Consider the following 26,179-nt stretch of genomic DNA (forward strand, 5'->3'; position numbering starts at 1 on the left):
AATCAGTAGACCTAAAAACATATCTTCCTAGAAGTCTTTTTTAAACCATATTTTAAATTATTAGCAGGATACCATCTGATACATTCGTCCTCTTCATTATTTTTTTAGGGAAAATGAAACAATCTTCCTTTTTACCACTTTGCAAATTGAAAGGTACCTCAATGATACATAAAATGTCTTTTAGCAAATTAGTTCATAGGCTACAGCTAAGTTTTCGCAGCCATTTTCTAAAACAGTTATTTAAAATTTAAAAGGCAGGAGTTTCACTTTAATGCAAAATTGTAGTTCTCCTTTCAAGACACTATCTATAATACTCATTTTAAGTCAGACTTACCTTGCAACTACAGAATAAATTATTTCTAAATCTTTAATAAACTACAACTCAAATTTGACATGGAAGTCAATCCTATTCCATTTTGTTTTCTTTTTCTTAACAACAGCACAAATTACTTTTTTAATTGGTTACTAGCTATACTCTATTACTAGATAGATTGCACATGAAACAGAATTTTTGGAATAATGATAGGACTTCTTTAAAATGATTTTAACATTTTATTGCTGCCTATATGTAATGCAAATAATGGCTTCTGGTGATAATAAAGCATTCCGGAATTATACACCAGGGCTACACACTTGTAAAACCTGCTTTACATAAACCATACAATAATATTTAGGCTTAATACAGAAATTCAGAGCTAGGAGGCAAATCCAAATAGACTGTACTTAAAACATCTCTCTCGTTATTAAATTTGATATTTCCCAGAGGGAACCAGCAGAATCTTAACTAATGATCAGTGAAAGAATACAACCACACATAGTCATAAGGGCCTGAGAAAAATATTTCTTAAAAAAAAAAAATCACACACAAACACTATTATGTACATTATACTCAGGTCTAAGCACATATTTTACATTGCGTTTAATAATATGCTAAGAATGTGAATTACAAAGTTTAGCAAAATTGGTGAAATAAACTTAATTTACAAGAAAAACATGTTTACATGTTAGTGTTAGACTTTTTCTTTTTTTCAATTACCTAGTAGAGAAAACAGTTCAATGGCTCACAGGCAAATGTTAACACATTTTTTTTATTTTTCACAGTTACTGTAATCAAATATTAAATAATTTAATTCATAAGTATTACTTATATGCACAAATTACACTTGTAACAGCATGACTTTTACTTGAAAAATAAAGGATGAAATATTTACTTATTTACACAGTGCCCATAACACTGATGGACTTTTTTTCCTAATGCTTTGTTTTCTAAAAGTTATGCTGTTTATTTTAAACAAACAAAAGTACATTTGAAGAGACGGAACCAAAACAGTGCCACCTAAGACCCACATCTCCTAGCAGTTGAACTAATAAGACAGGATTCAACTTCATCTATAAGGATGAAGAGCATTTAATAAAAAATAAAATAAAATCCAATCTAGCGATGTTTAAATGTAAATCCTACTGCCATAATAAGTGAGTATCCTTAAAAAAATGAAAAACAGTAAAAAGCAGAAAATTTTAAAACTTTTACAACACTGCATAATAAATGTGATGTAAACTTTCTGAACATTTCTTATCTTTTCTTAGACATATTCTTTCTCAAATAACTTTTCAAAGCCTTATGAAGAGCCTTGGTAACATTTTGTCAAGATAAATGCATTTATTTTGGGAAAGCACTTAACGTAACTGATTCTCCACTGCTTAAATGCCTTGTCTAAAGATAAATGTAGTTTTCTGCATTTCTACTTCTGTCTTTTACTTAAAGCCAACCCTGGCTCTATGTGTAACTTAACTACATTTTACCTATAATCATTCCCACTAAGGATGCAATATTATTTTTAAAAGGAACTCTACTAACTACTTTAAACATGTTGAAAAACAGAAGGACCAATTTAGAGCTGTGACCTAGGAAATAATATAACCAGGTTCAACCCTGGAAATGGGTCTTTCATAAGTGAAGATTAACTACAACATAACTGACTTTCACAGTTTTATTATTTTTCTTCAGTTTAATACTAATCTGACAGCCGTACCTAGTTAGATAGCATTTCATCTGACTCAGTGGGTTTTATACAAAAGGGCTTAGGAGAAAGTTTTAATAAAACACTATAAAATACTAACTTTATGTAGTTTATAGTTCTTAGCATTAAAAGTGTTCTGTTATATTGAACATAAAAGTAAAGTAATCCTATTACCCAAAGATGCAGTTTGGATTCTATTTGATTAAGTCACTGGTGTTTTGCTATTAAACACTGCCAAAATCCAGTGAAAAGGCAAGTTAAAGCAGCTATGTTTTATTTGCTTCACAAAGTTTGCATTAGGCACTCAGTTGGCTATTCTTTTTTCACTGAAACAATAAACCTTCACTTACCCTTTCTCTGTGACTACTTCTTTCCCAACATAGGGATCACATATAATGTGAAAAACTTAAATAACAAATGTATGTTTTAAAAAATGTATATTTAAGAAGTCCCTGTTTAATGCAATTTAATCTGTTCAGTCAAATGTTTAAGAGTAACTTTTTTCAAAGCCACATTGTACTGAATTCCCCAACCAAGATTCATTTTAAATATACACCCTAAATAAACTATCTTTGAGATGTAGAATTTCTTACATTATGTGCAAAATAACTCTTAACCACAAAAGAGTTTAAATAACTGCTCCATTTAAAATCAAGCAACATCCAATACTCCAGCAGCCACAAGTTGCCGTGAAAGCCAATCCAACCCTTCGTATAGTCCCATACCACTTCGAGCATCACAGCCCTGAATATACCAGCTACGGCCACAGCACAATTTATGCAGACTAAGTTGTTCAGTGATCTCTTCTACTGACAGAGCTCCAGCAACATCCTGAAAGATATACACATATCAGAAATTTTTTAATAATCAGCCCATCAAAATTCTCATTTTTCCAATTATTACTATTTATACAGAATTCCATTGGTGCCATTCTAACAGAAGCCTAAAGTTAAAACCTAGATTCACCTTTCAATAATTATTCAATGATTAATAAGTAGAAAAGTTCTGATAAAGGTCATTTATAGTACAGTAAGAATAGCCTTACAGTGAAATCAGTAAAGGCCATGCAGCCTGAATGAAAGCCACTGCCTGAGTCATAAGGCATCAACTTAAAAGAGAAAGATTAACATGTGTATCACCAAAATGCCTTAAGTACAGAATTCATACAATGAACAGTTATTAAACTCCCACTCCAAATACTCCTGAACACCCCTACTTCCCAAAAGCAACCATGTTATAATCTCTTATATATTTTTCCATATAAGTTCTATGCACATTCATGCAAATAAACATAAACAAACATACTTTAGTTTTTTTGTTTTTAATACACACCTTGAGGATAGGTATCTTTCCATTAGCTGGACAAGCAGACTTCTACATTGTATGTAGATTATCTACATACATCTGCAACATTATCTGTGAAATAACCTTAGGATATCTGTCTGCGGAATACATTACTAGAGGTCGAATTACAAGGTAAAAGGGCACATGCATCTAAAATTTTGACAGGTATGGTACTGCCAAAATGCCCTCCAAGAAAATGTCTCCATTTAATAACTACAGCAACAGTATATGTGAGTCTGAAGATTATCAAACATTTTTATCGTTAACAATGTAAGTGGAAAAGGGTATTTAACATTGCCTTATTTGTGTTTTTAAATTTTTTTTTTTAATTTTTTTTTTAACGTTTATTTATTTTTGAGACAGGGAGAGACACAGCATGAATGGGGGAGGGTCAGAGGGAGGGAGACACAGAATCTGAAACAGGCTCCAGGCTCTGAGCTGTCAGCACAGAGCCCGACCTCACGGACTGCGAGATCATGACCTGAGCCGAAGTCGGCCGCTTAACCGACTGAGCCACCCAGGCGCCCCTTAAAATTTTTTTTTAAATGTTTATTTACTTTTGAGATAGAGCCAGAAAGTGTGGGGGAGGGGCAGAGAGAGAGGGAGAAACAGAATACTGAGCAGGCTCCAGGCTCTGAGCTGTCAACTCACCCCGGGCTTGAACTCAAACTGTGAGATCATGACCTGAGCCAAGGTCAGACGCTTAACCACCCAGGGGCCCCTGCATGTTTTTAATAGTAAGTAAAGCAAAGTGTATCTATTCTTAATAGTTCATCTTTTTATTTATTAAGAGGAAAATCCTTTATTCTTCATCCTACTCTTTGCCTCTCTATTGCCCTTGAAGGCATTCTCATCCTCCTACAAGCATAGCTCAAGATCTAGGAATCAGCAGCTTCTCCCTGTCCTTCACCTTTCCCCATTCAGTCATCAAATTCTAACAAATCTACCTTCATGAAGTCTCTTTAAACTGCTATCCACCCTGCTTATACTCCCTAAAAATACTCATGCTTTTATTTTCTCTGCCTGCAATGTTCTTTGTTTCACATATTTAAAGTCCTATCCATAATTTCAACTCTTGTCATAATTTCAACTCAGAACCTACTTTTTACAAATCTTTGACAAGATGCCACCTTTAAAACTACTCTAATTTCTCATAATATGTTGTTAATATTACTGAAGTTACTTACTAGTTTTCTATGTATTAAAATCTCATATACATTCACTTACATGTTTACATCCCTATATAGGAGTTTGTTTGTTTGTTTTTTTTAGTTTATTTATTTATTTTTAGAGAGAGAGGCAGCAAGGGAGGGACAGAGAGAGGGAGACAGAGAATCCCAAGCAGGCCCTGCATTGTCTGTGCAGAGCAGGGCTCAATCCTGTATGATCATGACCTGAACCGAGATCAAGAGTCAGACATTTAACTGACTGAGACACTCAGGCATTCCTAGGAGTTTCTGGAAAGCGTCAACTACATTTTTAGATACTCTAAGGTAACAACTATAGCATTTTTCACATAGACTGTATTCAAAATACTCAGCAGAAACTTCATAAATATCTACTGAATTATCTGTTTTGAAATCTTTCCAGTTACCTTAGGATGTAGAATGCACAGAACTACTAAAGTAAGTATTCTGAAATACAAATGTGTTACCTGTTTGTTAGCAAAAATCAGGAGCAAAGCATCTCGGAGTTCTTTCTCTGTTAACAACTTTGCAAGTTCACTGTGTGCTTCACTAACTCTGTCTCTATGACTGCTGTCAACAACAAATACAACAGCTAGCCAAATTAAAAAAAAAAAAAAGAATCTAATTAGCCATTGGTTAACTTTAAGTAAATGACCAAATATTTTATGCTCTCGTTATTACATTATGGTTAGTCTACTATCTACTATGTTTTTCAGAAAGGCTGCTCTGACAGCACCTAGCAATACTTAGGAGTATGGCTTCACATAGTTCACATAACTTTTCAGCTCTCTTCATTTCCCCTTCTATACAGGATTTACCATACTTGTTTCATCAAACACAAATTGTTGTGTAAATGAATTAACAGTTTTCTCTTAATGAAAATATACCTCTCAAGATCTCCCTAATGAGGCTACTTGTTAAGTTTTTATTTTAATCACCTGATGCTCATCACAATAAGTGCATTCCTTAATCCTCATCACCTATTTCACCTATCCCCCCAACCCACCTCCCCTCTAGTAACCATCAGTTTGTTCACTATAGTTAAGAGTCTGTTTCTTGGTTTGTCCCTTTTTCCCCCTTTGCTCATTTGTTTCTCAAATTCCACGTGAGTGAAATCATGGTATTTTTCTCTGAATTCTTTCACTTAGCATTATACTCTCTAGCTCCACCCATGTCATTGCAAGTGGCAAGATTTCATTCTTTTTTTATTTCTGAGTAATATTCCAGTTCATACACACACCACATCTTCTTTATCCATTAGTCAGTGGGTACTTGGGACTGTTTCCATAATTTGGCTATTATAGATGCTGCTGCAATAAATACCAGGGTTCATGTATCCCTTTGAATTAGTGTTTTTGTATTCTTTGGGTAAACACCTAGTAGTGTGATTGCTGGATCATAGGGTAGTTCTATTTATTCTTTTTGAGGAAACACCATTCTGTTTTTCAGTGGATGTACCAGTTTGCATTCCAATCAGCAGTGCAAGAGGGCTCCTTTTTTTCTCCACATCCTTGCCAACACCTGTTGTTTCTTGTGTTGTTGATTTTAGCCATTCTGACAGATGTGTGGTGATATCTTATTGTAGTTTTGATTTGCATTTCCCTGATGATAAGTGATGATGAGCATCTTTTCATGTGTCCGTTGGCCATCTATTTGTCTTCTTTGAAGAAATGTCTGTTCATGTCATCTTGTACATTTTTTACTTGGATTATTTGGCTTTTGGGTGTTGAGTTGTAGAAGTTCTTTATATATTTTATTATCAGGTATGTCATTTGTAAATATCTTCTCCCATTCCATAGGCTGCCTTTTAGTTTTGTTAATTTTTCCTTTGCTGTACAGGAGCTTTTTATTTTGGTGTAGTCCCTATAGTTTATTTTTCTTTTTATTTTCCTTGCCCCAGGGGACCTATCTAGAACAAAATTGCTATGGCCAATATCAGAGAAATTACTATCTGTGCTCTTTTCTAGGGTTTTTATATTTGTTGGTCTCACATTCAGGTCTTTAATCCATTTTGAATTTATTTTGATGTATGGTTTAAGAAAGTGGTCCTGTTTCATTCTTTTGCAGTCGCTGTCCAGTTTTCCCAACTAAAGTGATTATCTTTTTCCCATTGGATATTCTTTCCTGCTTTGTCAAATATTAGTGGACCATAGCAGATGTGGGTTCATTCTGGGGTTCTCTCTTCTGTTCCATTGATGTATTTGTCTGTTTTTCTGCCAGTACCATACTGTTTTGGTTATTAAAGCTTTGTAATATAACTTAAGAGTCCAGAACTCTGATGCCTCCAGCTTTGCTTTTCTTTTTCAAGACTGCTTTGGTTAGTTGGGCTATTGAGGTCCCATACAAATTTTAGGATTGTTTGTTCCAGCTCTGTGAAAATGCTGATGTTATTTTGATAGGTATTGCTTTAAATCAGTAGATTGCTTTGGGTAGTATGGACATTTTAACATTATGTGTTTTTCCAATTCATGAGCATGGGATGTGTTTCCATTTCTTTGTGTCATCTTCTATTTCTTTCATCAGTGTTTTATAGTTTTCAGAGTACAGGTCTTTCATCTGTTTGCTTAGGTTTACTCCTAAGTATCTTATTATTTTGGGTGCGATTATAAGTAGGTTTGTTAATTTCTCTTTCTGCTGCTTCATTATTGGTGTATAGAGATGCAACAGATTTTTGTACACTGATTTTGTATCCTATGATTTTACTGACTTTATTTATCAGTTTTTTGGTGGAGTCTTTCGGGTTTTCTATGTATACTGTCATGTCATCAGCAAATAGTGAAAGTTTTACTTCTTCCTTACTGATTTAGATACTTTTTATTTCCTTTTTTGTCTGATTGCTGTGGCTAGGCCTTCCAGTACTATGTTGAATAAAAGTGGGAAGAATGGACATCCTTGTCTTGTTCCTGACCTTAGAGAAAAGGTTCTCAGTTTTTCCCCATTGAAGATGATGTTAGGTGTGGGTTTTTCATAGTTGGCTTTTATTATGTTGAGGTATGTTCCCCCTAAACATACTTTGTTGAGGGTTTTTATCATTAATAGGTGTACTTTGTAAAGTGCTTTTTTGCATCCATTAAAATGATCATATGTTTCTTATCCTTTCTGTTACTGATGTGATATATCATGTTGACTGACTTGTGAATATTGAACCACACTTGCAACCCAGGAATAAATCCCATTTAATCATAGTGAATAATTCTTTTAATGTACTGTTGGATTCAGTTTGCTAGTATTTTGTACAGGATTTTTTGCAGATGTGTTCAGAAATATTGGCCTGATATTTTTAAAAGATATATAAGATATAGATGAAAAAAAGGTATTTCTCTTTTTCAGTGGGATCCATCTGGTTTTGGTATCAAGGTAATGCTGGCCTCATAGAATGAATATGGAAGTTTTCCTTTTCTATTTTTTGGAATAGTACGAGAAGAACAGGTACTAACTCTTCTTTAAATGTTTCGTAGAAGTTGCCTGTGAAACTATCTGTCTGGTCTTGGACTTGTGCTTACTTTTTGATTACTGATTCAGTTCCTTTCCTGGTATTCAGTCTGTTCAAATTTTCTATTTCATCTTCCTTCAGTTTTGGTAGTTTATATGTTTCTAGGAATTTATCCATTTCTAGGTTGTCCAACTTGGTGACACATAGTATTTCATAACATTCTTTTATAATTGTGTTTCTGTGGTGTTTGTTGTTATTTCTTTTCTCTCATTTGTGATTTTATTTACTTGGGTCCTTTCTCTATTTTTCTTGGTAAGGCTGGCTAGGGTTTATCAATTTTATTGGCTTTCAAAGAGCCAGTTCCTGGTTTCACTGATATGTTCTATTGGTTTTTTCATTTCTAGATCATTTATTTATTGTCTAATTTTATTATTTCCTAACTTCTACTGGTTTCGGACTTTGTTCTTTTTCTACCTCCTTTAGGTGTAAGATTAGGTTGTTTATTTGAAATTTTTCTTGTTTCTTGAGGTAGACCTGTATTGCTATAAACTTCCCTCTTAGAACCATTTTTGCTGCATCCCAAAGGTTTTGAACCATTGTGTTTTCATTTTCATTGGCTTTCATGTACTTTTTTACTTCTTCTTTTATTTCCAGGTTGACCGATTCATTGTTTCATAACATATTATTATTTTTTAATTTTTTTAAATGTTTTTATTTATTTTTGAAGGAGAGAGAGACAGAGCATGAGCCAGGGAGGAGCAGAGAGAGAGAGACATAGAATTTGAAACAGGCTCCAGGCTCTGAGCTGTCAGCACAGAGCCCGACGTGGGGCTCAAACTCATGAACTGTGAGATCATGACCGGAGCTGAAGTCGGACGCTCAACCGACTGAGCCACCCAGACGCTCCTTGTAGCATATTATTTAACCTTTATGTATTTGTAGTCTTTCCAGATTGTTTCTTGTGGATGACTTCTAGTTTCATAGCAATGTGGTCAAAATAGATGTGTAGAACCTCAATCTTTTTCAATTTGTTGAGATTTGTTTTATGGACTATGATACTACTTGTTCTTTGATTACCATTTCCCTTTCCAAAAAAAGAGTCTAAATAAATCACCACCTTTATCTCTCCCAAGTATTCTCTCTAGGTGCCTAGCACAGCACTTTCCACATATATTGTATTCAAAACACACAGCAGAAACGTCACAAGTATCTACTGAATTGACTCTCTTTTGAAATCCTTCCAGCTACCTTATGTAGCTAAACATTCTATCAACCATTTCTCATGTTTAAAAGCCCATTTTCCCCCTATTAGTCAATGGCTTATACTAACCTAAGCATCAAAAATCCCCAAGTAAAAATAATTACTTAGCTTCTCTTCTAGGTGGAAAGTAGGATGACATATGAAATAGGTGGCATGAACAAAAGCTTCATGTTGGGTATATGCAAAAGCATAGAATGTGGCCAAAATATAAATAAATGCTAGGTGGAATATGTGGTAAAACACATTTTGGCCAAAAGCAAACCACTGCAGATTACTTATTGTTAATGGAAATAAAGGAATGGAGCTATTGATATTCCAATGAGATAAATATTTAACTGAATTGAAGAGAGCAGCAGAACCATACACCAAGAATTCTACCCTATATTATGATATTGCCAGTGATCACACTTACATGAACACTAATAACAAAGTGCCAAGATATATATTATGGTTTTATCTCTTCACTGCCAAGATATAAATTATGGTTTTTCATGAAATAAAACAAAGCACATATCCCAGTCTTCTACCTTCACTTTTTAAATAAAATAAACTTCACTAGTTAAATCTATTCCATTGAAAATGGCATCCTAAAATTCTGAAAAATTAAGATATCATTTTTCACTCTTACCTTGGGTATTGAGGTAATAATGTTTCCACAATGGTCTTAATTTGTGTTTTCCACCTACATCCCAAATAGTGAACTTCAGATTTTTGTATTCTACAGTTTCCACATTAAAACCTGTTTGTTAAAAAAGTTACTTTAATACTGAACTTGTATTTATAATAAGTAACACATCAAACACAGGCAACCCACAGTTTATAACTGTCGTATACAAATTATCTTCATACAGCAATATATACTGCGGCCCAACCAACTCCACTCCTAATAAATCTATATGAGGAATATATACCTTTAACAGCTGTTAGCTCTCTAAACCTCCACCAGGATCCTTAGATCCTGAAACTCAAATAACTGAGTGCTCTGCACCACTACTACTCCCTCACCTTGACACCAATCCTTTAATCCTTCCAACTGTCCCACCAATACTCTGTTCTTTCCTTTTTTTATTTATTTACTTTGAGATACAGAGAGAAAGAGAGAGAAAGTGCACGAGCAGGGGACGGGCAGAGAAAGAGGAAGACACAGCATCCCAAGCAGGCTCTGTGCTATCAGCAAAGAGCCCAATACAGGACTCAATCTCACAAACCGTGAGATCATGACCTGTGCTTGAAATACAGTCTGACACTTAACCGACTGAGCCACCCAGGCACCCCTATTCATTCTCAATATCCCACCATCGACATTTCAATCACACAGTCACTGGATCTTGCATTTTTTTTTTTCTGACATGGTAGTGTCTTAGAGCCAGTAAAGAGCCCACCTCCACGCCATACTAGCATAAAATAAAACCCTCAAGAACTCAGATGTAAGCTAGAGTTTGTCTATAAAATGTCCATTAAAGTAAAAAGCAATACTCATACTTACCAATTGTTGGAATAGGCTGCATGAATTCATCCTGTTTTAACTTAAACAAAATAGTAGTTTTTCCAGCACCATCTAATCCTAATGTAACAACTCGAATTTCCATTTTTGGTCCAATGTGAACTCTATTGTCCTGTAATTTTTAAAAATTTAAATCTTATTTTGATATAGAGTTAAAAAGTATTGGCAGTTATACTTTTATTTATAATACCTTTGTTAATTATTTCATCTCCTACTCGTTTCTCTGAGAGGAACCTTTATTATTATATTTTTGTATTATAATTTTGGTGCATAGATCTAATTCTTCATAGAACTCAACTGACAAAAACAAAAAACTATAAGCCTGTGTTAACAGGTATACAATGTACAAATATGTAATTTGTGACATCAATAACATAAAGTATGGGGAGGTGGAGCTAAAAAACAATAGTTTTTATACACAAATGAAGTTAAAATGTTACCACTTTCAAACAGAATATTATAACAAAATGTTCTTTGTAACAGCAGTGTAAACACACAAAAATCCATAAGGAAATGAGAAGGAAATCAAACCATGACACTAAAACACCAATGAGACACAGAAGGTAGCAGTAGGAGGAAAGCTACAAGATGACAAAAAAGCTACAAGATATAAACAAAAAACAGTAACTAAGAAGGCAATATTAAGTCCTTACCTATTAATAATAACTTTAAATGAAATTAACTCTCCAACAAAAAAAGTTTGACTAAATGGATTAAAAAAACAAGATCTAACAATATGCTATTTACAAGAGACTCACTTCATTTCTAAGAACACAAGAAGGCTGAAAGTAAAAGAAAAAGATATTCCAGACAAAATAGACTTTAAATCAGACTGTTAGTAAGAGACAAAAGGTCATTATATAATGACAAAAGGGTAGATTTACAAAGAACATACAACAATTATGAAAATTTGGATTTTAAATATGGATAGGGGCGCCAGGGTAGATCAGTCAGTTAAGCATCCGATTCTGGATTTTGGCTCAGGTCATGATCTCACGGTTCATGAGACTGAGAACTGAGTCAAGCTCTGCGCTGACAGTGTGGAGCCTGCTTGAGATTCTCCCTCAGCCTCTCCATATGTATTTGTGTGTGTGTGTGTGTGTGTGTGTGTGTGTGTGTGTGTGTGTACATACACACACATATGGATAAAGGTCCCAAACATGAGATCCAAAAATAGAAAACTCTTAGAAGAAAACACAATGCAAAATTTTCTTGATAATGGATTTGGAGTGATTTCCTGGATATAACACCAAAAACACATTCAACTAAAGCAAAAATAGACAAATCGGACCATGTCAATCTTAAAAACTTCTGTGAATCAAAGGACACTACCAAGAGAGTGAAGAAGCAACCTACAGAATGGGAGAGAGTATTTGCCAATCATATATGTAATCATGGACCCCTATCCAGAATATATAAGGAACTCCTAAGGCTCAACAACAACAACAAAAATCAAATAATTTAAAAACAGGCAAGGAACTTGTACAAAATTTCTCCAAAGAAGATATAAAATGGCCAATAAGCATGTGAAAAGCTCAACTTCATTAATCATCAGAGAAATGCAAACCAAAGCCACAATGAGATATCACCTCACACCCAGCAGGATGGCTACAATCTAAAACAAGAACAGGGGCACGTGGATAGCTCAGTGGGTTGAGTGTCTGACTCTTGACTTTGGCTTGGGTCATGGTCCCAGGGTCCTGGGATTGAGCCATACATCAGACTCTGCACTGAGCATGGAGCCTGCCTAAGATTCTCTCTCTCCCTCTGCCTCTCTCCCCCTCTCTAAAATAAAAAATAAAGAAAACAAAAACAAAAATTAACATGTGTTGGTGAAAATGTGGAGAAATTGCAACCCTTGTGCACTGTTGGCAGGAATTACAATATGGTGCAACCACTATGGAAAACAACATTTCCTCAAAAAATAAAAAAAATTAAAAATAGAACTACCATATCCAGTAATCTCATTTCTGGATCTATATCCCAAAGAAATAAAAGCAAGATCTAAAAGAAATAACTGAACACCCATGTTCACAGTAACACCCTATTCACAGTAGCCAAAATGTAGAAGCAACCCCAATGTCCATCAGTAGATGAATGCATAAACAAAAGGTGGTATATACAAACAATGAAGTATTATTCAGCCTTAAAACAGAAGAAAATTCTGTCATATGCCACAATATGCGTGAACTTTGAGCATACTATACTAATTGAAATCAGCCAGTCACAAAAAAGACAACTACTATATGGTTCTATTTATATGAATAGTCAAATAGTCAAATAGTCAGAATAGTCAAATTCAAAGAGAAAAAAATAGAATGGTAGTTACCAACAGATGGTGAGAGAGGGGAAAAGGAGACTTATTGTTTATATGGTGTGGAGGTTCAGTTTTTCAAAATTAAAATTCCTAGAGATCTGTTTCACACAATGTGAATATACTTAACAATACTGAACTGTATAATTAAAAATGGTTAAGATAGTAATTTTTTGTATTTTTACCACACGACACACAAAAATATGGTATATATGCACAATACAGTACCTTGAGGTTGTAAAAAGTAATAGAAAATATCACATACTACTGCTATGGAGTAATCGCCAGGACATACGAGTATGTCAAAAGAACATCGTGGAGAAATGTGTACTATAGTTTACCTTTAAATGTGATCAAAGTGCATACAAATATATAGATGTATTTCTCTATATTTTTTAAATGATGAATAAAATTAAGAAAAAAACTCTTTTTTTTTTTAAGTTTTTAAAGTTTATGTATTTTGAAGAGAGAACAAGCATGGAAGGAACAGAGAGAGAAGGAGAGAAACAGAATCCCAAGCGGGCATCGCACTATCAATGAGGAATCCAATGTGGGGCTTGAATTCATGAATCCAAGATCATGACCTGAGCCAAAATCAAGAGTCAGACACTCAAACGACTGAGCAACCCAGGAGCCCCAAAACTAAGAAAAAATTCTTTATGGTTTTCTATGAAGAAAGGAGGGAAAATGTGGAGGGGTCAGGGATAGAAGCTAGACTTCTCTAAATGAATTCTGCTTTGTAGATTTGACTCTGGACTATGTAAATGTTTCACATAATTATAAAACAAGATTAAGTTTTGGGGTGCCTAGGTGGCTCGGTCAATTAGTCTGACTCTTTATTTCAGCATAGGTTATGATCTCACTGTCGTGAGATTGTTGCCAGTGGAGCCTGCTTGGCGTTCTTTCTCCCTCTCTCTCTGCCTTTCCCCTGCTTGTGCACATGCTTGCACACACCCTCTCTCTCTCTCTCTCTCTCTAAAAACAAATAAATAAACTTTTAAAAAAGAACAAGATTAAGTTTAAAAAAAAAAAAGTACCTAAAAAGAGAAAGCAAAATTAAATACATGAACCTTTTAAATTAGGGGGAATTCCCTTTAAAAGAGACCAAAACACAACAACCAAATGTCAAGTATAAGCCTTATTTAGCTGGATTCTGTTTCCAGAAAAAAACAAAAAAAATTGAACCATCTGGGAAATTTCAATAACTAACTGGATAATGGTTAATATTAAGATTATTAATTTTTTTAGGTTTTATAACAGTATTTTGGTTATGTATTTTTTTAAAGCCCTTACCTTTTAGAAATACACACAAAAATATTTCATAGATGAAATATGTTGGGGTTTATTTCAAAATAACCTCGGAGACTACAGATAGAAAGGGGAATGGGGATAAGGACAGATGAAATTAAAAACTGGGAGTAAAGATGGCAGAGTAGTACAGGGACCCTGAGCTTGTCTTGTCCCCTGAAACATAGCTAGATCAGCATCAAACCATTTTGAATACCTAGGAAACTGATGTAAGGATTAACACAACAATGTGCATACTTTGAGCCAGAGAGCTTAGCAGTGCGTGGAGCAGAGAAGTGAACTGGGGGAGAGAAAAGCCATGGAGCTGTGGAGGGTAAGGAGCCATTTTCATGGAGAGAGGACATAGAAAGAGAAAGGGGGACAGAGGAGGGCATCAGGATGGCAAAGAAAAGCACTACCCCTGAAAGTAGCTGGAAAGAGAGAAACAGTGAAAATACTCACAGAGGACTTGACAAGAAATCTATTCCCCAAAACCAGTGACAAGGAGAAAGGAGAGGGTTTCAATATCACCAGAATTCTACAAACAGTGGAGTGCAGAGTCTGAAGGTTCAGAGCTCAGTGCCTGCCACTGCTCTGGTGAGGAAGCAGGGTGAATCCCCAGGAGCAGGCAGTGAGTCTGAGGGATCTGTGTGCCACATGAGGAGAACCAGTTCCCCTGCTTGGAGTGCATTTGGTAGATGCCATATAGCCTTCTTGTGGGCAAAAGTCCCAGCAGACCCCTGAGAGCAGCCACGTTTTCTGGTACTGGGACAAAGATGCCAGAGTGCAGCAAAACCTGGCACTGGTTGTGTGTTGTGATCTCCATAAACTGAGACTCTAATTAAAAATTACATGGAAGCCAATGAAAATGAAAACATGACAGTCCAAAATCCTTGGGATGCAGTGAAGGTGGTCATAAGAGATAAGTATATAGCAATCCAGGCCTTCCCAAAGAAGGAAAAAAGGTCTCAGATACACAACCTAACTTACACTTAAAGGAGCTGGAAAAACAACAGCAAATAAAGCCCAAAACCAGCAGAAGAGAAATAATAGATTAGAGCAGAAATCAATTATTGAAATAAAAAAAAAAAAACAAAACAGTAGAACAGATAAATGAAACTAAGTGCTGGTTCTTTGAAAGAATTTTTAAAAATTGATGAACACCTAGCCAGATTTATCAAAAAGAAAAAGGGCCTGAATAAATAAAATCACGAATTAAAGAGGAGAGAGCACAACCAACACCACAGAAATAAAAACAATACTAAGAGAATATTATGAATAATTATATGCCAACAAATTGGGCAATTTGGAAAAAATGGATAAATTCCTAGAAGCATATAAACTACCCCAACTGAAGAATAAATAGAAAGTTTGAACAGACCCATAATCAGTAAAGAAATTGAATAAGCAATGAAAAATCTCCCAACAACCAAGAGTCCCGAGCCAATGACTTCCCAGAGGAATTCTACCAAACATTTACACAAAAGTAAATACCTATTCTTTTGAAGCTAGTCCAAAAAATAGAAATGGAAGGAAAACTTCCAAACTCATTCTATGAGGCCAGCTTTACCCTGATCCCCAAACCAGACAACACCCCTCCAAAAAAGAAAATTACAGATCAATTTCCCTGATGAACATGGATGCAAAAATCCTCAACAAGATATTACTAAATCAAATCCAACAATACTTTAAAATAATTCTTTACCATGATCAAATGGAATTTATTCCTGGGCTGTAGGGCTGGTTCAATATCTGTAAATCAATCAATGTGATACATCACACTCATAAAGGAAACGATAAGAATCACAGGATCCTTATCCTGTGCAAAAAAAGCATTTAACAAAATACTGCATCCTTTCTTGATAAAAACCCTCAAGAAAATAGGGACAGAAGGAGCATACCTCAACATCATAAAGACCATATGCAAAAGACCTGCAATATTAACCTCAATGAGGAAAAACTGAGAGTTTTTCCCTTAAGGGCAGGAACATGACAGGGATGTCTATTCTCAAGACTGTTGTTCAATGTTGTACTGGAATTCCTAGCCTCAGAGAACAAAAAAGAAATAAAAGGCATCAAAATTGGCAAGGAAGAAGGCAGACTTTCACTCTTTGCAGACAACATGATATTCTACGTGGAAAACCTGAAAGACTCCACCAAAAAACTGCTAGAACTGATACATGAAGTCGTAGGATATGAAGTCAACATACTGAAATCTGTTTCATTCCTATGCACCAATAACGAAGCAGCAGAAAGACAAATCAAGGAATCGATCCCATTTACAACTGTACCAAAAACCATAAGATATCTAACCAAAGAGGTAAAAGATGTGTATGCTGAAAACTATAGAAAGCTTATGAAAGAAATTGAAGAAGACACAAAGAAATGGAAAAATATTTCATGCTCCTGGATAGGAAGAATACTGTTAAAATGTCTATACTACCCACTCTACACATTCAATGCAATCCCTGTCAAAATAACACCAGCATTCTTTACAGAGCTAGAACAAACAGTTCTAAAATTTATATGGAACCATAATAGACCCCAAATAGCCAAACTAATACTGAAAAAGAAAACCAAAGCTGGAGGCATCACAATTCCAGACTTCAAGCTGTATTACAAAGCTGCAATCATCAAAACAGTATGGTACTGGCACAACATCAGACATATAGATCAATGCAACAGAATAGAGAACCCAGAAATGGACCCACAAATGTATGGCCAACTAATCTTTGACAAAGCAGGAAAGAATATCCAATGAAAAATTGTGCTGGGAAAAGTGGACAGCAACATGCTGAAGCAGATCACTTTCCTATTCCATACACAAAAATAAACTCAAAATGGATGAAGACCTAAATGTAAGACAGGAAACGATCAAAATCCTAGAGGAGAAAACAGGCCACAACCACTTTGACCTTGGCCACAGCAACTTCTTACTAGACAGGTCTCTGGAGGCAAGGGAAACAAAATAAAAAATGAACTATTGGGACGTTATCGAAATAAAAGGCTTCTGCACAGCAAAGGAAACAATCAGCAAAACTAAAAGGCAACCAACAGAATGGGAGAAGATATTTGCAAATGACATATTGGACAAAGGGTTAGTATCCAAAATCTATAAAGAATTTATCAAACTCGGGGTGCCTGGGTGGCTTGGACGGTTAAGTGTCCAACTTCGGCTCAGGTCATGATCTCACAGTCCGTGAGTTCGAGCCCGGCGTCGGGCTCTGTGCTGACAGCTCAGAGCCTGGAGCCTGTTTCAGATTCTGTGTCTCCCTCTCTCTCTGACCCTCCCCCGTTCATGCTCTGTCTCTGTCTCAAAAATAAATAAACGTTAAAAAAAAATTTAAAAAAAAAAAAAAGGATTTATCAAACTCAACACCCAAAAAACAAATAATCCAGTGAAAGAAATGGGCAAAAGACATGAACAGACACTTTTCCAAAGACAACATCCAGATGGCTTTACAGACACATGAAAAAATGCTCAACATCACTCATCATCAGGGAAATACAAATCAAAACCAGAATGAGATACTACCTCACACCTGTCAGAAAGGCTAATATTAACAACTCAGGAAACAAGAGATGTTGGAAAGGATGTAAAGAAAGGAGAACAGTCTTGCACTGCTGATGGGAATGCAGACTGGTATAGACACTCTAGAGAACAGTAAGGATGTTCCTCAAAAATTTAAAAAGTGCTACCCTACAACCTAGCAATTGCACTACCAGGTATTTATTCAAAGCATACAAAAATACAGATTCAAAGGGGCACGTGCACCCCAGTATCTATAGCAGCACTATCAATAATAGCCAAATTATGGAAACAGCTCAAATGTCCATCGAATGATGAATGGATAAAGAAGATGTGGTTTATACATACAATGGAATACTACTTGGCAATGAGAAAGAATGAATTCTGGCCATTTGCAGCAACATGGATGGAACTGGAAGGTATGCTGAGTGAAATGCCAGTCAGAGAAAGACATATCATATGTTCTCACTCATACATAGATCTTGAGAAATTAAACAGAAGACCATGGGGGAGGGGAAGGGGGAAAAAAAGTTACAGAGAGGGAGAGAGGGAAACCATAAGAGACTCCTGGATACTAAAACAAACTTAGGGTTGATGGGGGAGTGGGGGAGAGGGGAAAGCGGGTGATGAGCATTGAGGAGGACACTTGCTGGGATGAGCACTGGGTGTTGTATGGAAACCAATTTGTCAATGAATTATATTAAAAAAAAGAAGATGTGGTATATATACACAATGGAATACTACTTGGCAACCAAAAAGAATGAAATCTTGCTACTTACAACAATGTAGATGCAATGGGAATGTATTATGCTAAGCAAAATAAGTTAGTCAGAGACAGACAAATATCATATGATTTCACTCATATGTGGAATTTAAGAAACAAAACACGAATGTAGGGGAAGGGAAGGAAAAATAAGATAAAAACAGAGACGGAGGCAGGCAAACCATAACAGATTCTTAAATACAGAGAACAAACTAAGGGTTGTTGGAGGGGAGGGAGTGGGGGTGGGCTAAATGGGTGATGGGCAGTAAGGACAGCACTTGTTAGGAAGAGCAATGAGTGTTATATAAGTGATGAATCACTAAATTCTACTCCTGAAACCATTATTACACTATATGTTAACTAACTTGGATTTAAATAAAGAAAAAAAGGGGTTTTCATTGTCAAAGTAGATGATGGATACAGGGAGATTCATTATACCACTTTTCATTTTCCAATGATGAAGGTTTAAAAAAAAAAACAAAAAACCATGCATTTCTTAATTGTCTCTTCAAGCTGATTATCATGGAATATAAAACAATCATGATCTGTCAGAAACCACACCTAAAAATGAAATATAGTACATTACCTTTGTAAAAGTGACAGGGATGCTGGCATCCAATTGAATGTGATCTGCAACCTCTGTAAACTGCTGCTGCTGTTTTTGCAATGTTTCCAGTAACCTTGTGATTTCCTGTTTTGCCAAAACAACTCTACAATCATCCTAGAAAAGAGAATACAGTTTTCCTGTAAACTTATTACAGAAATAAGGGAAAAAGAGATATCACCAAAACTCAAGAAAAGTTCATCTAACATCATAGTATTAAAGGTTTACTTAAATGTAAATTTAACTAGGATAATAAGTGGGCATTAATAAATAATTTAAGACCCTTTCAAGAGAAGAAAAGATAAATAAATTGTGGTATATTCACAAAGACCACAATGAGAATGAGCCACAATTATACCTGATGATTTGAATTTCACAATGTCAAATAAAAGAAGAAAGGACATGAAGAGTTCATTCTGTATGATTCCATTTTTATTAATACCAAAACAGACAAAAATAAGATATGCATTAGAAGTCAGGTTTATCCTTAGGGGGTAAGTTATCAGAAGAGAGTCTGAGGGGTATCTTGGGGCGCTGGTAATGTTCTGTTACATGATCTGGATGCTAGTTATACAGCAACTAGCCAGGTGAACACTTATGCACACATTTCTGTATGTATGTTGTACTTATTATTTTTAATGTTTATTATTTAATTTTGAGAGCAAGAGAGAGCAAATGTGAGTGGGGGAGGGGCAGGGCAGGGGGAGGGAGAGAGAGAGAGAATCCCAAGCAGGCTCCGCACTGCCAGCAAGGAACCCTGAACTCACACACTGTGAGATCATAACCTGAGCCGAAATTGAGTCAGATGCTTCGCTGGCTGAGCTACCCAGGCGCCCCTGCATGTCGTACTTATATAAAAAGGTTTTTAAATAACTTAAGATATATATGTACTGGTTTTTTTAAAAATGGGACTACATGTAAAATTGAAAAGTCTCCCTCTCCCTCTAGATCCCCAGACTCTTTCTTCAAAGTCAAGCACTTTCCAGTTTCTACAACATTATTCCAGAGATTTTCTACACAGACACCAATATATTCTTCCTAAGACAGAGATCTTCAAACAATATGTAAGCTCCATGAAAGCAGCAGTGTTTGCAGTTTTTGCTCACTGTTGCATATTTATATTAGTCAATTATTAACTAACAAACTTTGCTTATAAGTTGCATGTTGTTCCAGTTATTCTTAACAAAAGCCTTTAAGAAATTCCTGCTTCTACTCTCATGCCCCAAATACAAACAAATCCTATTAGGTATCCAGAATTTGGACACTTCACTCCACTACCCAAGCCAGTATTCTCTCTCACATGGAATTCTACAACAGCCTAACTCCTTTTCTTTAACTCCTTCCTTCCATCTTTGCCCTCCTCCAATCTGTTTTTTACACATCAAAGTGATCATTTTAAGTAAGATCAAGTCATTCTTGTCAAAATTTCACAATGGCTTCTCTATTTTCATCAGTAAAAGCTGAAGCCCTTCCAGTGGCCCACAAAGCCTTCGTTACATATAATTCCCTATTACTTCTGATTATAGCTCCTATTTCTCTCTCCTTCATTTGCTATATACCAGACACAGTGGCCTCTTTTGCTGTTCCTCAAATACACCAGACATGGTGTCCTAGGGTTTTTTCTCTAATGGGTTTCCTCAGTGGGAATATTCTTCCCTATATTAGGGCTTGAATAAATTCCTTCACCTTTTTCTTTTTTGAGGCTTTGCTCAAATCTCACCTTTTCTTAATGATTTTTACCCTGATCATTTAATAATGCAGTCTGCTGGACTCCCACACTTTTTCTTTTGTCCTTAGTTCTTACCACTATTCTAACATTTTACATAATTTACTTATTTAGATAAGGATATGATTTATTGTCTTATCTTCTCCTTGCTAAAATGCTAATTCCACAAGATTATATAGCTTTTTGTTTGTCTGGTTTACCAGTATATCCCATGTTATCTAGAAGTACCTAGCACACAGTAGGCACTCAAAACTTATTTGCTAAATGAATAGACAAATCCTCACCACTTAGCTTCATGCCTTGAACTTAGATGATGCATCATTTTTTTTTTTTTTTTTTGGAGGGGAAGGATGATTAAGCTTTGTTCTCAAAATTGATAATAAAGTGTGATGTTCTATCCATTCTTCTGTTCAATTATCTCTGTGGCAGGAACTGTTAAGAATATTGGTTGGGGGGATGCCTGGGTGGCTCAGTTGGTTAAACATCCGACGTTGGCTCAGGTCAAATATTATGGTTCAAATTTGAGTCCTGCATCAGGCTCTGCGCTGACAGCTCAGAGCCTGGAGTGTGCTTCAGGATCTGTGTCTTCCTCTGTCTCTATCCCTCCCCTGCTTTTACTCACTCTCTCTCTCTCTCTCTATTGAAAATAAACATTGAAAACAATTTTTAACAATAAAAAAAAGAATATTGGTTGGGGTTAGGGTTCTATGACTTTAAAAACCAAAGTTGATATGAAGAATGACTCTAAGACCCTAACTTCATTTGCATTAACATAGTGAAATAATACCATATCATTAACAATTACCAATCACTTTGATGAAATGCTTCAGAAATTCTAACCTCCACATATTTCAGTAACTATAAACATACTTTTTAACAGAATAAATATAAAAATACTTTTATGTATTCAAGTAAACGAGATCTAGATGTAATCCATTTCTGATTTTTCTGTGTAGCTTGATTACCCATCATAACTGAACAAATATTTATTAAGTTCCTTCTACCTAGATACAAAGATGAACAAGATGCATGCAGTCAATATAGAGAAGAATGAAGAATGCATATTGTTCAGGTTCGAATTAGTAGAGGAAAACCACACCACTTATGTAAACAGAAAGAATTTACTATGAAGAACTGCTAACTAGTTGTAGTTATTAACTAGGTAACTAAAAGGGTAAAAAGTACTCAGAGGTATCATGTGGGAAAGCAAATGTAGGAGGCAGCTATCACGCCCCAGGAAAGGGGGAATAAAAGGCACATGCTAGAATTATTAAAACTTAGAAACTTATAGGAAAGTCCCCATGGATCTTAAGCTCAGGTCTCTAAGGAAAGTGGTATCTTCTTGTGAGCAGTGAAATTCACAGGAAACCAAGTAAATGGGAACCAACGGGAAACTAACTCTACCTTCCAACCTTCCTTTCCCGTCCCCTGTTGATGGAGCCTAAACTAACAAGGAGCTGGCAAAGCCGATATGTGGTTTGTAGAGTTCTAGTCCAAAAATCACAGGGCAGAGGAAAGAAGAATAGGACTGAAGTTCAAGGCAATTTAATAAATGGCATATACATCAATTATTATAATTCAATATGATAAGCTCAAGACTTTTGTGGTTACAGCCTCACCACATTCATATAAGTCTAATTAGATATATAAGAGAAAAAGCTTTACAATTAGTAATAAGTTTAGCTCTGCAGTGATTTGCAGTCAACACAATTACTAGCGATATGTCAATAAGGGTAAAATACACTACAGCTTACTGGGAATTCCTAGGGCAATAATTACCTTTCTATCAGCAACTCATGAAAGCAGAACCAAATGGAAATGAATAAGACTGACATTTTTGCTCAAATAATCTTAAATCCAATTTATTTTAAAAGTATATTATCTGGGGGCACCTGGGTGGCTCAGTCAGTTAAGCATCCGACTCTTGATTTTGGCCCAAGTCATGATCTCATGGTATCATGATCTCATGACATGATCTGAAAACTGGTAAAACAAATTGCTTCTGATACCTCAATCATCAAAAAACATGGGATTACTGTGATATCAAAATTAAGAACCAATGAATTAGAGCAGAGATAGGTAGTACATGCTAGAAAGGCATCCAAAAAAAAAAAAAAAAGAACAACAGAGAGTTTCAAAGAAAAGCAAACATTTGAGCTAGACTTTGAAAAAGGATTTCCACTACAGAAAAGGGAGATATAAGCCCACCAAGCAGAAAGAAGAGTACATGCTTGGTAAAGAAGAGTTAAAGGGCTTAGCATGACTAAAGAATGACAAGACATTAAAGAGTTTCTAGAATCCATAGTCTTAAGCTGGGGAGGGCACATGAAGTAGAGGACACTGATATGGTTGGTGGAGCAATTCAAGGTTAGAGACCATGTCCTAAGCACAATGTTAATGCACACAGTAACAAATAATAATAATATTAAAATATTTGTTAATAAAATAGACTAGTGCATACCTCTGATAATTATCTGTTTAACCTCCTTCTTAAAATATGTCCTAACCACATTTAATCTACCTACTTGTTGCAAAGTCTTTTCACAATGAAGACAGGCTGTTGAAACTTGGGACAACAAAATAGTCATATCTTCTTGTTGCTGCCTGAGCCAAATCAGTTTTTCTCGAACATGAGCATCAACAACACTTAGAGCCATTTCTTCTTGACGACACAGAGTTTCATGAAGGTCAGAAAAATAAGCTCGGACACATGACCGGGCATTCTCTGCAGTACCTGGTACCTAAAGAAATAGAAATTAAACAACTTTAACCATAACAAAGATTTTATATGTGAAATAGTGAAAATTTAAATACCATCTATGTTCTTAAAAATTGCAGAATTGCTATCTCCACACAAGATCTTTCTCCTTAACCATAGCCTTTGGACATCCAACTCTTTAAATAACATCTCAAGCAAAAGAGAATACCTAATCTTCAGTCTCTTCCACTGTCAAACCTAGTTTCCTCCATCTCAATAAGTGGCAATGCCATCCTCCACATTGTTCAAGCCAAAAAACAAAAACAAAAACAAAAACAAAACTGGAGTCACCCTTAATACTTCTCTTTCACATCCAATAACAGTCCCTCAGCAAATTCTGCTGACCACAAAACATATTCAAAACAACATACCCAAAATCTGATCAAGCCTCATCACCTTGACCTCTACTGACCTGATCTATGACATTATCATCGTTCACCTGATTATTACAATAGTTTTCTAATTGGCCTCAATAGATCCACTACTGCCCTCTACAGAGTATTTTCCACCTAGCAGCCAGAAGGATCCTTTTAAAATGTTAAGTCAGGGGGCACCTGGGTGGCTCCGTCGGTTAAGCGTCTGACTTTGGCTCAGGACATGATCTGGTGGTCCGTGAGTTCAAGCCCCACGTCGGGCTCTGTGCTGACCGCTCAGAGCCTGGAGCCTGTTTCAGATTCTGTGTCTCCCTCTCTCTCTGACCCTCCCCCGTTCATGCTCTGTCTCTGTCTCAAAAATAAATAAATGTTAAAAAAAAAAAAAGAATATATTATAAAAAAAAAATGTTAAGTCAGGAAAATGATTATTCTTTTGCCCAAAACTCTCTAATGATTTCCCATTCCACTCAGTAAATGCCAAAGTCCTTTACAGGGAGTGTTCAAGAACAGACTCCCTGAAAAAGCAACATCTGAGCAAAGACCTGAAGAAGGTGACTACAAGATTATCTTGAGGAAGAACATTTGTGGCAGAAAGAAAAGCAAATATCCATAAGACCCTTTGTGATCTCAACACCTGTTATGCTCTCCTCAATCATTCTACTCTAGATGCATTTGACCCCCTCACAGTTGCTGGGTTTTTTAATTGAAGTGTAGTTGACATACAATGTTGTATTAGTTCTAGGTGAACAACATACTGATCTAACAATTCTACACATTACGTGGTACTCAGCACACTAAGTGTAGTTAGTATCTGTCACCATACAACGTTATTACAGTATTACTAACTATATTCCCCATGCTGTACTTTTCATTTCCATTACTTATTTTATAACTGGAAGTCTGTACCTTTTAATCCTTAAAAATATGAAATACTTTACAAATTTATGTGTCATCCTCACACAGGCACCATGCTAATCTTTGCTGCATCATTCCAATTTTAGTTTATGTGCTGCCAAACTGAGAACTCCTCACAGTTTCCTAAGTGCACCAGGCACACTCCAACTTCAGGGCCTTTGCACTTGCTCTTCTCTCTGCCTGGAATATTCTTTCCCCAAATATTAGCATGGTTCCTTTCTTATCTGCGTTAGGTCTTTGCTCAATGTCCCTTTCTTAGTGAGTCTATCCAGGAACACCCCATATAACACTCCATAGCACTTAACATACTTTTGCCATTAGTACTGACCCTTTTTCCACATTAGAATGTAAACTGCAAAGGCAGAGCTTTTTGGCAGTGTCTCCTTAGCTAGAACAATGCTAAAACAGTGTCTAGCTATTGTATGGGTTCCATAAATACTCACTGAAGGAATAAAGTATTTCCACTCTAGCATAAAATGTCCAGTAGAACCTTCAATGATGATGGACACATTCTGTATCTGTGTGGTTCAATATGGTAGCCATTAGCTATTTGTACGTGAATATACTTGAAATGTAGCTAGTGAAAATGAGGAACCAAATTTTGTATTTTATTTGATTTTTAAATAATTTATGATTTGATTATGATTATGATTTTGACAGAGTGAAAGAGAGAGAGAGAATTAATCTTCAGCAGGCTCCATGTTCAGTGTGGAGTCGGGCACAGGGCTCAATCCCATGAAGCATGAGATCATGACCTGAGCCGAAAATCAAGAGTCAGATGCCTAACCAACTGAGCCACCCAGGAGCCCCTAAGAGCAACCTTTCTTAATGCAAATCTGATTATGTTATTTCTATGCTAATTCTTCAGCGGCTCATCACTGCCCTTATAATCAAGTCCAACCTCTTTAACAGAGCTAATAATATCCTCCATGATTTGGCCCTTAACTCTCCAACATTTTTTTCTTGCCCTGTCCCATCCAATACTCAAAGATTCAAGTGTAGTGAACTGAGTTGTTCTATAATACGTCCAATTCTCACTTCCAGGCATTTTAACACGTGCTTCCCTCTCTGGGACAACTCACTCCCCACCACACTCTTCTCCCTGACTAAATTTCTTCAAGTCTCAGTTTAGACACCACATATTCCAGATAGCCTTCCC

General features: G+C 35.8%; 1 protein-coding gene and 1 non-coding gene across 3 annotated transcripts in view; both read right to left on the bottom strand.

Moving 5' to 3' along the window:
- Positions 1-539: 539 nt before the first annotated feature.
- The window catches only part of TRIM23 (tripartite motif containing 23), a 36,229-nt gene continuing 10,589 nt past the window's right edge, over positions 540-26,179 (bottom strand). The window contains exons 6-12 of one of the 2 annotated variants that reach the window (XM_027041024.2): positions 23,499-23,714; positions 19,230-19,364; positions 10,733-10,862; positions 9,875-9,985; positions 5,020-5,144; positions 2,747-2,852; positions 540-2,426 (exon numbers count right to left, since the gene is read on the bottom strand). In XM_027041024.2, the coding sequence (XP_026896825.2) occupies positions 2,368-2,426; positions 2,747-2,852; positions 5,020-5,144; positions 9,875-9,985; positions 10,733-10,862; positions 19,230-19,364; positions 23,499-23,714 (882 nt within the window). In that variant the 3' untranslated portion in view covers positions 540-2,367. Of the gene's footprint in view, positions 2,853-5,019; positions 5,145-9,874; positions 9,986-10,732; positions 10,863-19,229; positions 19,365-23,498; positions 23,715-26,179 lie in introns of both variants that reach the window. The other variant, XM_027041009.2, reaches the window with a different exon arrangement.
- LOC113595004 (U6 spliceosomal RNA) lies at positions 25,024-25,130 on the bottom strand. Its single transcript, XR_003415476.1, has one exon. It is a non-coding gene; the product is annotated as a U6 spliceosomal RNA (small nuclear RNA).

This window comes from Acinonyx jubatus, chromosome A1 (assembly GCF_027475565.1).
Source record: "Acinonyx jubatus isolate Ajub_Pintada_27869175 chromosome A1, VMU_Ajub_asm_v1.0, whole genome shotgun sequence".
Lineage (NCBI taxonomy): Eukaryota > Metazoa > Chordata > Mammalia > Carnivora > Felidae > Acinonyx > Acinonyx jubatus.